This window comes from Sminthopsis crassicaudata, chromosome 1 (assembly GCF_048593235.1).
Source record: "Sminthopsis crassicaudata isolate SCR6 chromosome 1, ASM4859323v1, whole genome shotgun sequence".
NCBI lineage: Eukaryota > Metazoa > Chordata > Mammalia > Dasyuromorphia > Dasyuridae > Sminthopsis > Sminthopsis crassicaudata.
Genome location: NC_133617.1, coordinates 226,253,750 through 226,267,427, shown reverse-complemented (window position 1 = coordinate 226,267,427; position 13,678 = coordinate 226,253,750). Strand labels below are relative to the sequence as shown.

Below are 13,678 nucleotides of genomic sequence, written 5' to 3'. Positions count from 1 at the left end.
TCACATGGTTAGCAAATATTTGTGGCAATATTAGAATTTAGATCCTCCAGATTCCAGATCTAATGCTCTGTTAGAACACTGGGAAGATCCTCCTGAGAAGTTGGGTGGCCCCAAACAATGAACCTAGGGCAATGTAAGAGGGAAGCTAAAAAGGGGTGATACTTGGCTAACCACTGTACTAATGATCATCTTTGTTGCTATCATCATTGTTGTTTTGGGTATATGATTGTATCATGCTCATCTTTCCATTTTCCATCATGTGTACATACATAGATTGAAGTTTCTTAAATGATAACTCTTCAGATCAATAACAATCCACTACACTAATGAATCACCTTACAATAATCTGTCCACAACAGATATTATCAAATGAATTTGCTTTGTCAATAATGTAATGTTATTGCTGAATTTCTTCATTATGTAAAAGTTTGGAACAAATTCTTTACTAGTCATGTGTTGGCTGAAAGAATGTGTGTGTGTGTGTGTGTGTGTGTGTGTGTATGTAATTCAAAATAACAAAATTTACTGTTTGTTTCTTTATTTCAAAAAATCAATACCAAATTGTCTACATTGAAAGAAAAACACTGTAAGGATTTTGAAACATAAGTATTTGGGGCATTGAAATAGTAGATGTTTTAAGCACTTCCTGTGTCATCCTTCCTTGCCTAAATTCTTTCCCCTGGAGTATCTTGACTGTTATGTCTCTGCTTTCTGTTAGGTTCCATTATTTTTCCATTGTCAGTAGCATGTTATTCCCCCTTCCTGTTCTTTAATCTTCCATCTCAATTCTGTGGATTGGAACAAAATGAATTAGAAAAAGTAGCTTCAGTTATCACTTTCTATCAACATTATATTATAAAGAAAAGCATAATTATCCTGACTGGTATATGCTTATAAACTCTGTAACAATCCAGTATATATCCAGTATATATAGACAGTTTAATTTTTTGACCTGGAATCTACATAAGAAGAAAGAAAATATCATCTTATCCCGACATGATGATAAATCAACAAAATATTCATGATTCAAGACCATTCCCAAGCAGTATGATGCCACAGGCTAAATTGCCATGGAGGGAGGAGATTAGAGAATTTTAAATATGAGTAAGGATTTGTTCCCAGATGTTAGTTATGCTTTTCACACAATGTACCTGAACAATTCCAGCAAAAATGAAACAGATTCACTCTGCCTCATTACTGTAACTAAAAGTACAATTTTACACTCTCCTTTCAAACTGACCTACAGTTATGTAATACTCCCTGTAAAGCACAGAATTATTTATTTTTGCAGATGGGGACTATGCTTGGCCTCTTGGGAAATAGCTTAAACGGTCTATGGAATACCATATGGTGATTGGGAATCAAGTCCATAGAGCCCACATGATTTTTATATTCGTTTTCTCTGATAGATGGATGACAGCTACACATTTTAAAAGTCACTGGGATTTTTGGAAACTCACTGGAATTTCAGTGTCCAACTGTTTAATTGGACATATTAATACACATTAGAACTTCAGCTAGAGACAGTTGGATATGAGATGCTGCTTTCAAACATGTAAAATAGCTCTCTTTTCTCCTACCCAATCTAGGGAAAATACCTATTCAAGATTATTTTATTTAAAAGGAAAAAATTAAACAAGTCTTGGGAAGACTTCCCGAGTTCTTCATCCAAAAAGACACTCTCAAACTATAGACCAAATAAACCATGACTCTGGGTTACAGCAAAAAACCTCCAAGTCTGATCTGTTCTTCATCTATTTATCCATTCCACATCTTAAAAAGCCAACTTGGAAAAAAAAAAAAGCCTTACAAGACAAGATTTGAATTACAAATTACTCAGCTTTAATATGCTCTTCACATTTTGACCAAATGAGAAAAGGAAAATGCTAATTCTCTTATGATAGCATTAATATTTTTAAAAAATGTTAATCTGTAATTGGTGGGAGATAGGAAAGCAAATGATTTTTTTAAATAAGCATATCCCAATTGTCTTAAAAGGAAAAGAGTAAAGGAGTCCTTCATTTTGATGATTTAAATAAATGAAAATGGAACCCATTTTCACTTCCATTTTATATGGTCTATTTCTTGAAGAATAGGGAACCACAGTGTAGCATGCTTTACATAGCTTTGTTTTTTAGTGATTTTTTTCAGTCTGTGTGGCACTTTATAATGCCATTTGGGAGTTCTCTTTGCAGAGATACTAAAGTGGTTTGCCATTTCCTTCTCCAGCTTATTTTACATATGGGTAAACTGAGGCAAACAGAGTTAAGTGACTTGTCAGGGTCCATCCAGCTAGTTAATGTCTAACGTCAGACTTGAACTCAGGAAAATAAGTCTTCTTGACTCTGGGCCCCTATCCACTGTGCTATGTAGTGACTGACACAATAAACCTCAGTAAATGGAACCTGAGAGTGAAAACTATCTGTATAATAAATCATTGTAATGTAATATTATGATGTAATATTATAATTATCTATCTCTAATTGTTTTCCTCTCCATAAATGCCTTACCAACATGGCAAGCATTTTATCTATGTGACAGAAAAAGAAAATTAAAATCTAATTATGTCCTTTATATATCTAATTGTGAATACTTTGCAGCACTGAAGCAAGTTCATAGTTGTCTCTGTTAATTGAGCAATAAACATAACCTGATAATCAGTGCTTGAATTTTTGTGTTGAACTCAATTTTATTTAGCCCACGATATAGGTACTTTGGGTAGTAGGAAGTCCTATTTAAAAAAAAAAATCTATATCATCACCTAGTAGTATCTATCTCAGTGCTTATTGAGAATCAATATAAATTAAAAACCAAATTTTTGATGGCATTTGCTGCAAAGTGACCAATACCAAGTTTTCCAGGGCTTCCACAAGGTAGAACTCTATAGGCTTGAAGGCAACAGGATGCTTGAGATTTTCTTCTACTTCAACGCCCATTAGATTTAAGCCTGGAGTTAGGAAGATTTCTCTTTCTGAGTTCAAATTTGTCCTTAAAAACTTAACTAACTGTATGATCCTGGGCAAGTCACTTAATTAACCCTTTTTGCTTCCGTTTCCTCATCTGGAAAATGATCTGGAAAAGGATATAGCAAAGGACTCCAGTATCTCTGCCAAAAAATATTCCAAATGGAGTCAGGAAGACTTGGTGTGAGTGAAATAACAGAGCAACATACAAGTTCTTTGGATTGTACCTGTAAAATTAAAAAGCACTTTATCGATCATATGGCCCAACTCCCTCATTTTTTACAGATGGGGAAATTAAGGCCAAAGAAGAGATTACTACATGACTCAGTGGCAGAGCCAAAATTTTAACCCAGGAGCTTTGGCTTTAAATTTGTTTTCTATTATAGGACACTTCCTTTGCTTACATGACTCTCAGATACAGGCAAAGAAGTCATACAACAGGGAGTTAGAGCCCAGTGCTTTATTTCTCAGAAATGCTCAACTCAGCTTGTATCCATGCTCTGCCAACATGCTTCGGTAGGTCTACATACCTTTAGGGAAGCGAGCAGCACATGCACAGCTGTTATGTTGCCATATAGGGAAAGGCTGTGAATTAGACAATCTTGAAACAACCTACAAAGAGCTCCCCTGAGAGAGTTACTAAAAGCACATATCTCCAACCCTTAAAGAATAACGATGGACTTAACTTCAGCTTGGTAGTCAAGGAGTTGCCCAGGCAAATTGCTCAAGTGGAAATCAGATCATAGTTGATATTTAGGCAAGCAAATAAGCAATTGTTCTCTTACATCATCCCAATGTGACCATGTCTTCAAAGAACAGGATGACCTGGAATTTGGCAACAAACTATATATTTTAATCTGACCAGTGCAGCTGATCAATCTGAGAAATTCTAATGTTATTTAATTTTAAAAGTTTTTAAATTTAATTAAATTTTCACTTTTAATGTAATTAAAATTTTAAAATGTTTGAGGGAAAAATACCATTTCAACTTTTTCAGAATCTAAGCTACATGTAGTTCCAGGTTATACAAGTTGTTTGTTGAATAGGAATTGAATCAATTCCTCTGATTTTTGTAGTCTATGAGAACAGTGTTGTAGCTACTAGACTTTGTTTTTCCTTTAAAAGTGAGTCATCAGACTCCAATGCCTAAATTATTCTAGGGGGAAAAAATACCAGTGCAAATTGAAGGTCTTTAGAAGTGAGTTAAACCAATTTGGATTGTTGAGATTTACCACAATCTGTTGGTATCATTAGTGTTTATAGCTCTTACTAATGAAAGTTCACTTTTGCTATAACCAAACAAGTTCCTGAGGAGCCCCAAAATGACTTTTTTCCTTATATATGCCTAGTTTGGGAATAATGTTGACATCATTAAGGCCATTATTTACAGAAAGGGACTGGATTTATAATTTCCTTGGATTAGGAAACTCCAAGAGAAGAAAACTCCTACTAGAGCTGGCCAAAACCTTTACTTCAAATTACACCCTTAGAATTGCCTACAACATTGAGAGGTTAAATGCTTGCCCACCATCAAATAGCCAGTGGGTATCAGAGACAAGACTGTTATAAGCCTGGTCTTCCTCTCCTGGGCTATGCAGATACCCACTATACTATGCAACCTCTCCTGATTATTTTTGTAATACACTCTAGAAGAGTTTCAAAGATTGGCTCCAACCTGTAAAGCTTTATCTGTATACAAATTTTTTTTTTTTGACTGAATTCATTTAGTGGGAGGAAACAGAGGAGAGGAAACTGAATTCACTCAAATCACTTGTTTTGGTCTATATGACAAGTATTCATTAGGTACCTACTGTGTTTAAAGCAATGTGTAGAGTGCAGTGTGTTTTCATAGAATGCTAGGCCTAGAAAGTCAGATGTAACATTTACTTCTGTAATTGTCAAGGAAATTGAGGCTGTTTAAAACAAAGTGCCCAAGCTATCACTTCTTGTTAGTGGTAGAGCCTGGAAATTTTGAATTTTTGAATTTCTTCTTTTCACTGTACATTTTCTAAATAGCCAAAAGAAATGAAACCCCTTGGATTCCCAAGGAAGTTCACTTTGAGAGATACAATTTATTTCTAAGTTAATTATATTATATTAGGAAATTAATTCCTAATATTTTAATAAAAACAAGCAGATGGCTAAATTACTTAACCCTCATCTTTTGACCCAATTATGTTGTATATAATCAAAATTTTAAGAAACTGCAAATCTTGTCTCTGATATATATTAGTTGTGTGATCATGAATAAAAATTACAGATGAGTTTCTGATCTCTATCTGTGAAGGGAAGGGTGTTTCCATGCCCAGAGTAACCTACACTGATAAAAATGACAGGTCCATGTGTGGTCCTCCACAAAGCAGTGATAGAATAAAAGCTCCCTAAGGTCAAGGACTATTTCATATTTGTCTCTGTACGAAGTCATCCTGGTATGTGATAGGTGTTTACTACATATATATGAAATGAACTCACTTCTGCTTTCAATATTCAAAACTTCTCAAAACTATAGTTGCCTATCTGCATTAAAGCCTTGTCAGCCTCAAATCACAAGGCAGTACAAAAAAATAACGTATTGATGCAGTGTATTCAAATCATGGCCTAAGAACATTAAAAATTAAGGGACAAATCTAATAGGAAAAAAAGGAAAAGTTTGCTTTTCTGTGACAAAAATCAATGCGTAATTGGAACCTCCAACTTAATTATTCTCTTCTAGTGGTAAGATAAGGGGAATTACCAAATGATCTCTACCACTGTTTTGTTGTATGCTATGAGAATAAAGTTAAATAAAAATAATATTTAATAATAATTATTATTTAATAATAATAAAATTTGATACCCCATTCAATTTAATCAGGAGGTAATAAATATAGAGGTTTTACATAATACAGTGAAAAAAAGGACTGATTCCAACCCCAGAAGCCACAGATACAAATAATAAAGATTCCTGTGAGATCTCGGCAAGTGGTTTTTGTCCCTGGGCCTCAGTTTCTTAATCTGTAACAGGAGAAATTTGGACTAGATGAACTTTGATATCCTTTCCAGCTCTAAATCTATACTCCTAAAATGATTTAGTAGTATATTTCTAGCATCTTGGAAAACTAGATGACAATCCTTAAAGCAAAACTGAGAACTTTATACTTCTTGTTGCATCATTTACAGTTATGGCCAAATCTTTGCAACCCTATTTGGGGTTTCCTTGGCAACGACTACAAGTGATTCACTATTTCCTTCTCCAGCTCATCTTACAGATGAAGAAACTGAGGCAGAGTTAAGTGAATTGTCCAGGTCACAGAGCTAATAAGTTTCTGAAGTCAGATTTGAATTCAAGAAGATGACTCTTCCTGACTCCGTGTTAGAACCTTATCCACTGCCCAAGCTAGTTAAGTATCAGTTAGGTATCACTTTTTTTTTGTCCCAGAAAAGCAAATTTTTCTATTTTCCTCTATCAGATTTGCCACTTAATTTTTAATTTTTCAGGCCGTGATTTGAATACGCCTGCATCAATATTTTAGTTTACTTTTGTACTGCCATGTAATCTTTCCCCCCCCTCCCCCAGGCTGGGGTTAAGTGACTTGCTCAGGGTCACACAACTAGAAAGTGTTAAGTGTCTGAGACCAGATTTGAACTCGGGTCCTCCTGAATCCAGGGCTGGTGCTCTATCCACTGTGCTACCTAACTGCCCCACTGCCGCGTAATCTAATCATTATAGATGATGGTGTTTCATTAAGGTCCATTCATTCAAAAGCAAAATTAAGTAATTTATATTAACCCTCTTTTGCTTATAAACATTTATTTAAAAGATTAAGATTAATGCTACTGTTAATACATGTGTAATAATACTCAATAAACCATTTGTACTTAGTATCTGAACTTAGGAATGTAACAATCCGATGAGGTCCCAGCTTTGACCAATCGCCTCTCGGCAGCATGACCCTGTATGGGGGAGGGGGGACCAAGTACCTTTTATTTTTTTAACGGGAGGAGGGGGGAGAAGGTACAGGATGCGGTTGGAGGGATCTGCGCTAGGTAATTGCTCTGATCGGTTTTTGCTGAAGCGCTCCCTCATGCTTTTGGCCCTGACAACATTTAGCAAGATCATTCTGAGAGACTGAGGAAAACCCCGTTACTACTTTTGTGCAGGAGAGGAGGAAAGAACTCGTCGTTTTCGAGTAACTTTTGACACAAGTTGGGGTGGAGTAGACAAGTTAGGCATTGGAGGGACTCAAATCAAAAGGTGAAATAAAGTGCGCTGTTCTTGTCAAAAATATATTGATTTGATCCTAAGAAAATTAGGACTATTACTAAAGGCTAGATTGCTGATGTTTTAATACATTTTGGTTTTCATGGAACATACAATCACGATCGGACATAGAGGATTGTTTGCATTGTTTAAAAAATTGCTTGGAGCTATCTACAGAAATTCTGTGCACTCGACTCCAGGAAAACTGCCCCGCATCTCTTTGGATTTGGCCGGGTCCCTGGGGGCTGGAGGTCGGGGATGCGAGCGGGGGCGCCCTCGTGCTTCCGGTCTCTCCGGTCCGTGACCCCGTTCCTACAGGCCGGTGTTTTCCACTTCTCCATCCTCCATCCCCGTGGCGTGGGAGCGGGAGATCATGAGGAGTTTCTCCTTGTTTGTAAACTGCCTGTGCGCGGGCTGCGGCGGCCCCACCGTCCGCGGCTCTGGGCCGGCCCCGCCCCGGGGGCTCTCCGGCGGGGCCGGGGTCCCCGCACAGTCCTGGGGGTGGCTGGCTGGTGTGTCGGGGATGGACTCGGAGGAGGTGCCCGCCTCCTGCAGGGGGGTGTAGCCCTTATTGCTGCTGGATTGATCCGACTGCGAGCTCCGGGAGTCTCTCCGCTTCGCCCGCGCCGGGGCGGGGGGAGAGGCCTCCAGGGGGAGGGGGGATGCGGCGGAGGCTTCCGCCAAAACGTCCACGTCCACCAGGGTCCCGCTGGGGGTGGGGGTGGGCTCTGGGGACGCGGATCTCCTGCCGTCCAGGAGACCGCTTGTGCTCTGGCGTCTCAAGGCCAAGTATTTGCCGGTCCTGGGCAGACGGCCGCCCTGCCCCCTAGCGGTGACCGTCAGCGCCGCAGCCGCCGCCTCTTCCTCGGAGTCGCGGGGCTCCCTGCGCCTGCGGCCACTGCGGCCCGCACCCTCGCTGAGGTCCGTCAGGCTCAGCTCAAACTCCCCCCGCGGGATCTCCTGGGCGCCCCTCTCTCCGGGGGACCGCTGCCAGCTGCAGCTCGCTTCCTCGCCGTCCGCGTCCCCTACGCGCTCCCGCTCTCCTTGCAGGGGCAGCAGCGCGAGCGCGCTGAGGGACGATCCCACGATGGAGCTGGTCGTACTCTGCCGCCCCCAGCTCTCGGGGGGGCTGCACGGCGGGGGGCTGCCGCTGCCCGCTGCCGCCGCGGCGGCGGCGGCGGCCACGGCGGCGGCGGCCGCTGCGGCCGCGCGTCTGCGGCCCGCCAGGATGGAGCGCTCGCGGTAGATGCTGTACACCGCCTCGGCCAGACTGGGAGGCTCCCTCGGGCAGCGCGGGGACGAAGCCAAGTCAGGCGGGGACGCGGGGCCCCCGGCCCCGCCGCCCCCGCCAGCGGCCCCGCCCCCCAGCGCCGGGGGGTGCCAGGGGCCTTTGGCCAGCAAAGCCGCCGCCCCGTAGGCCTCCCCCGGGCTGCCGCCGCCGGCCTTAAGCTCCAGGCCCCGGGACTGCACGTAGCTGAGGAAACCGTTAAGAGGGGATGCCGCTGGCGGGCCCGAGGGGGGGGCCGAGGAGGACGAGGCGGCCGCAGCCGCGGCCGCGGCCGCCGCCGCCGCCAAGTCTTTGGCTCGAAGGCTGTGCACGTCGATGACGGTGGAATAGAGGTCCCGTAGGTTGATGATCTTGGTCTTCTTGTCGCGGTTCTCGTGGAGCACTGCGTTGGCGCAGATGAAGAGGAAGATGCCTATGCCCATGATGAGGGGCCCGAAGACCTTGAGCTTGTCAGAATGCAAGTAGCCGGAGAAGAGTCGGAAGAGAAAACCCACCGAAGCGGACGAAGAGGAAGAGGAGGAGGAGGGGGCGGCCGCCCGGGTGGGGGCCATGCTCTTAGTGGCAAAAACGGAGCTCGCGTTGGACTCTGCGTTAGCCAGGCCGAGAACCCCCGGCTGGTCCCTCGACGGCTGTTTGCTGCTGCTGTTGCTGCTGGCCCTGGCGCTGCCGGCGGCAGCGGCCAGCGCCCTATGCCCACTCCCCCCTGGGGACAGCTGCTTGGTGCCTTCCCGCTGCGTCCCGCTGGCTTTGGGCCAGTAGCCCACCACTGCCATGGCGATGCCTACCAGAAGTACCAGGATCCCGCAGAGGGCGATCAGGCCCGAGATGGAGCACAGCTTCAACTTGCCCTTCACCACCACCACGTCGTTCTTGCGCTTCTTTTTGGCTTTCCGCTTACGCTTGGGGACCTGGCTCTGTGGGCGGAGAGGGTCTTGCTTTCTGGCGGAGATCCTAAGGAGGCCCCCTGTGGCGATCATCGCGGGCCCCTGGACTGCGGGGCAGTCGTAGGGGGAAGCTGTTCGCAAGGGGGAGAAGCTAGCTTCTCCACCACCGCCTGCAGCAAAGAGAAAGTCAAAGACCGCTGGAGTTACAACAATAATACTTCTTAGTTGCAAAATCCTCTCCCCCGCCCCCTTCACTAGAGAGTGAGTGACCTTAGAGGTGTAAATTAAACAGGAGAGATGTTGTGTATGCCAGCTGCGAGGTGGGGGTGGTCTGGCCTGGGGAGGGGAGGGATGATTGAAGGCACTAATATTAGAAAAGGGTAAATCGTGCAGTGGAATCCACCACCAACTACCAAAGCCAAAGGGTATCTCAGGTATTAATTCTGCCTTACTCATTTCCAATAAATTAAGAACGAGTCCCAAAACTTGTCAAGGACTTTAGCAGCATGAGCCCTTTGTGAGGGCTGGGGAGACACAAGATCTTAGCTCTCCCAAGGATTTTCTTCTGAAGGATCTGAGGAGCTTCCTAACCCTAATGGACTATAAGTATAGATTTTAAATCCCTGGAACAATAGCAAGATTTGTTTCACTAATTCAAATGGTTCGAATTTAAAGTGAATATACATCAGGAATCATCAGGCTAAGAGTATTTGCTTCAGACAAATAATTAATTGCTGGGGAAACAGCAAGGTTTACTTATGTGACAAATCCAACTAAGTGCATCCCTTTTAAAAGTTTTTTCCCCCACTCATTATTTTATCTACAAGGAAAGGCAAGCAGAACTTCCTCCCAACCAACCCCCTCCCTTTGCAATGAAACATCTGGACAGCTGCCTCATTTGGAATATGTAGTTTTAGGTAATGGATTATGTAACAGAGCCCTTCCTTCTCTCTCTCCCATCCCCCTCAAAAGGAGTTACCTTGAAATAGGTGTCAGGCCTTAGTAGTAGATCAGAGTATTCCCATGGACTTAAGGGGAAAGATCATTTTGTTGTGCAAGGAAAAATGACAAACCTCCCTTCCTTTTTAATGTTATTAGACAGCGCTTTTCATCCCCTTATTACTGTGCCATCATCATTCATAATCCCAGGATTCAAATGAGTGGATGATTAGCTATGTAAGGAGCAGTCCACACAAGAATGATGATTTGTGGAATCAGCCATACATATTGCTGATGAAGGATGTTTTTTCTCATTTCTTTCCTTCATCCCCTTCTCCTCCCTTCATTTCCCAAGGCTAAGGGGGGTCACTTATAGAAAAAGAACACAACAGCAATCAATAATCCTCTCCTGTATAGTACTATACAAAGTTCAATTATTTACTTCAAAGCTTTGTTAAGTAACCACATAAATGCACATTTGGGGTCATTAGTTCTTGGAAAATTGCACACCTGCTGACCCTCCAGAGTGAATAATTTGTTGTTCAATGTGCTGTAAAGATGTTTCCATATAAAATAGGAAGTCTATAATGTAGGGGTATTTAAGGAGCTGAAAAAAGTAAGAACTACTCATGAACCTTTTGTATTTTAGACTAAGAAATAATTATTTTAGAATGATTTAATATTTCAAGTGTTATTGACAGGATAGAATTTTGCTCTTGATAGCTTGATCAGCAAAGAGCTTTTGCTCTTAATTCCCTCCATTATATCAATATCAACACCATTCTTTCTCCAAAGGAGAGGAAAAGCAGAGGTAATCAGACCTATAAAATGTTTGCAAATCAATGTCTCCTTAGTTCTCAGTCGATTTTCAATAAAGAGAAACATAAAATAGATTATAGAGGGATTAGTAAGGGGACAGAAGATTTATCTTTAAACAATTTCAGTATAGTTTTAGGAAGGGAGAGGTCAGAATCAATCTATGAGTTAAAAACTTAAGTTGCAGAACACTACTTAGCATATTACAGATATGTAGCTGTTTGTTTTTTTTAAGTGTACCTATTATCTAGTTGTAACATATTGAGGAGTGTTTAAGTAACCTCCAGAGGATCTTTAATGTAGTAACCAGAGATTAATGGCTCTTTTAAGATTTGGGAAATCAGATTTTTTTTTTTTTTAAAAAAGGACTTACCCAATTGGGCACTGAAGAATCTATTTCTAGGATTGAAGAGAGATAAACACTTGGTTTACTAGAGATTATCAGTGGGGAATAAGGTATGGGAAGAAGGCATATGAATTTTTCTCCAACAAGATACCTTCAGCTGTGTTGAAAGTATGAAGTATAATAAAATAGATGCCGGTATTTTTTTAAGCTGTGACAATTATTTTAATTTTGTAAAAACAAACAAAAAATGCCGTTTTTGCTATACGGAGTCGATTCTTTGATGGGGGAGGGTGCTGGTCGAGGAAAGAAAGAAGTGTCTAAAAATACAACTGCCTCCAAGTGAGACATTCAGCTTTTCCCTTCTTGATGGATTAGGTCCTACAATGTGCTGTATGACTCGATAGAGCTTAAGGTCTAGAAGATTCATATCTCAACATAAGCTATCATCCAGGTTCTTAAATCATTTCTTAAGATTAGAGAGAAGTCAACTGGCAGGGCTCCCCGCATTACCCCTACCCCCTTCGGGCGCTTCTTTTAATTGAATCTTTATGTTTAAGTCACATGAGTGCAGCAGATGTTTTGTCCGCCTCTGGAAAAAAAAAAAAAAAAAAAGCAAAAGAACCAAATTTCTCTTAAGCATCCCCTTCTTTGTAGACACTACAAGGGAACTGACCTCTCCCAGTGAGATGCTAAGGAAGGAAAGGGGTTCGAGGTGGGGGGAAGGGAGGATGGGGAGGCCAGGGAGGCAAAGCTTTAGGGCTGAGAAGTGAACTACTTGTTCAAAATGGCAGCATTATAAGCAAACACTATTCTCACTCACCGAGGAAGACTGGAGGAGTCTAAGGTTGCAGGAGGAGAGCGCCAACGACGACACAAAGGAACCATGGAGAAACTTTTCAGCCCGAGTGGACAGTTGCGCGAAGATGCAGGCTCCCCGCATCCCTCATCTCTCCGCGGCTCAGAATCCCGGGAGAGCCCTCAGGAGAGGTCGCCCCAGTAATACTCTTAGACCCCCGCCGCGGAGCCTGTGGCAGAAGCCATGGCGAGGAGTTTCCAAGAAGTGTTATGTCCTCCCCATCCTTCATCCTTCCTCCCTTTCTTCTTTCTGTTCTTCTCTCGCCTCCCGGCCCCGAGTTCTCGCTCTTTCTCTCTTCGCTCCTCCGGGCCCCTGCCTTGGCGGGCGGGACGCGGGCGGAGATCTCAGGTCTTTGCCTGCTCTTGGATTTGTTGTTGCCGCCGCCGCCGCCGCCGCCGCTGCTGCGGGCTTAAACCGCTCCGGCTCTGGCTCCGGGGAGTGGAGTTGAGCCCGCGGCGGCGGCGGCCGCTGCTGCTCCTCTCAATGGGGTTGGCTGCTGCTGCTGCTGCTGCTGCTGCTGCCGCCGCCGCCGCTCTGTTGGCCGGACTCAGTGCTGTTGCTAAGATACCGAGCCATGACACAGGGAAATTGCTGCAGGATGGCAATCATTACCCTTCCTAACTCTCCGCTTTAGGAGCGTACCCATCCCCCCCTTGTTACTAACCCCTCCTTCTACCCCCTTGCAGCACCCTTACCTCCTCCCCTCCCATCCTTCCTCTTGACTTCCTCAGTCCTCCTCCTCTGATTTCTCCTCCTCCTATCCCACTTCCTCTTCTGCCTGCTGCCGGGTCCCTTCAATCGACCCCCAGAGCAACAAGGTGAGGAAGAGGAGAAAGAGGAGGAGCTCTACTTCCCTGTCCAAGGTGGGGGGCTACCTGGGGAGGAGAGGCGCCCGGGAGGAGGGAGGAGGGAGGAAAGAGAGGGCGGGTGGAAGTGGGGTAAAACTGAGTGGAGGTTGGCATCTTGGCATTGCCTACCCTAGCCTCCTAGCGAGGTGGAACCGCTTCCTTTCCTTGTTGGGGCGCTTTGCTCTTTTCCTACAAACTACCTGTCTGATCCGCAGGGCTGGAGAGGATAAGCAGAAAGCCAACGGGTCTCTCTGTCTCTATCTCTGTCCCTGTCTGCCTCTCCCCACTCCTTTCTCTCTCTCTTCGTAGCATCGACCCTCTAACACACACTTTCCCCCCTTTTCCAACTGTCTGAGCTGTGGATGCACCCGGTAAGTTTTTCTCAAACAGGCTCAAGCCTCAGTCTCTGCAGAGCAGCAATCTTTTACTTAAGCTTATCTGCCTTGCTCTGAATCGAAGTCTCTGATGTTATCTCAGGGGTTCAGCGAAGCAGGGCAT

General features: G+C 43.7%; 1 protein-coding gene across 1 annotated transcript; it reads right to left on the bottom strand.

Moving 5' to 3' along the window:
- Positions 1 to 521: 521 nt before the first annotated feature.
- TMEM200C (transmembrane protein 200C) lies at positions 522 to 12,958 on the bottom strand. The gene is made up of 2 exons (XM_074275394.1): positions 12,297 to 12,958; positions 522 to 9,545 (listed from the first exon to the last, which is right to left on the bottom strand). Exon 2 carries the CDS (start codon positions 9,466 to 9,468, stop codon positions 7,516 to 7,518), a length of 1,953 nt encoding a protein of 650 aa, XP_074131495.1. The 5' UTR covers positions 9,469 to 9,545; positions 12,297 to 12,958; the 3' UTR covers positions 522 to 7,515.
- Positions 12,959 to 13,678: the final 720 nt, after the last annotated feature.

Bases quoted from the DNA above. Each gene is read 5' to 3' on its own strand.
- TMEM200C (XM_074275394.1), bottom strand. From the start codon at position 9,468: ATGATCGCCACAGGGGGCCTCCTTAGGATCTCCGCCAGAAAGCAAGAC.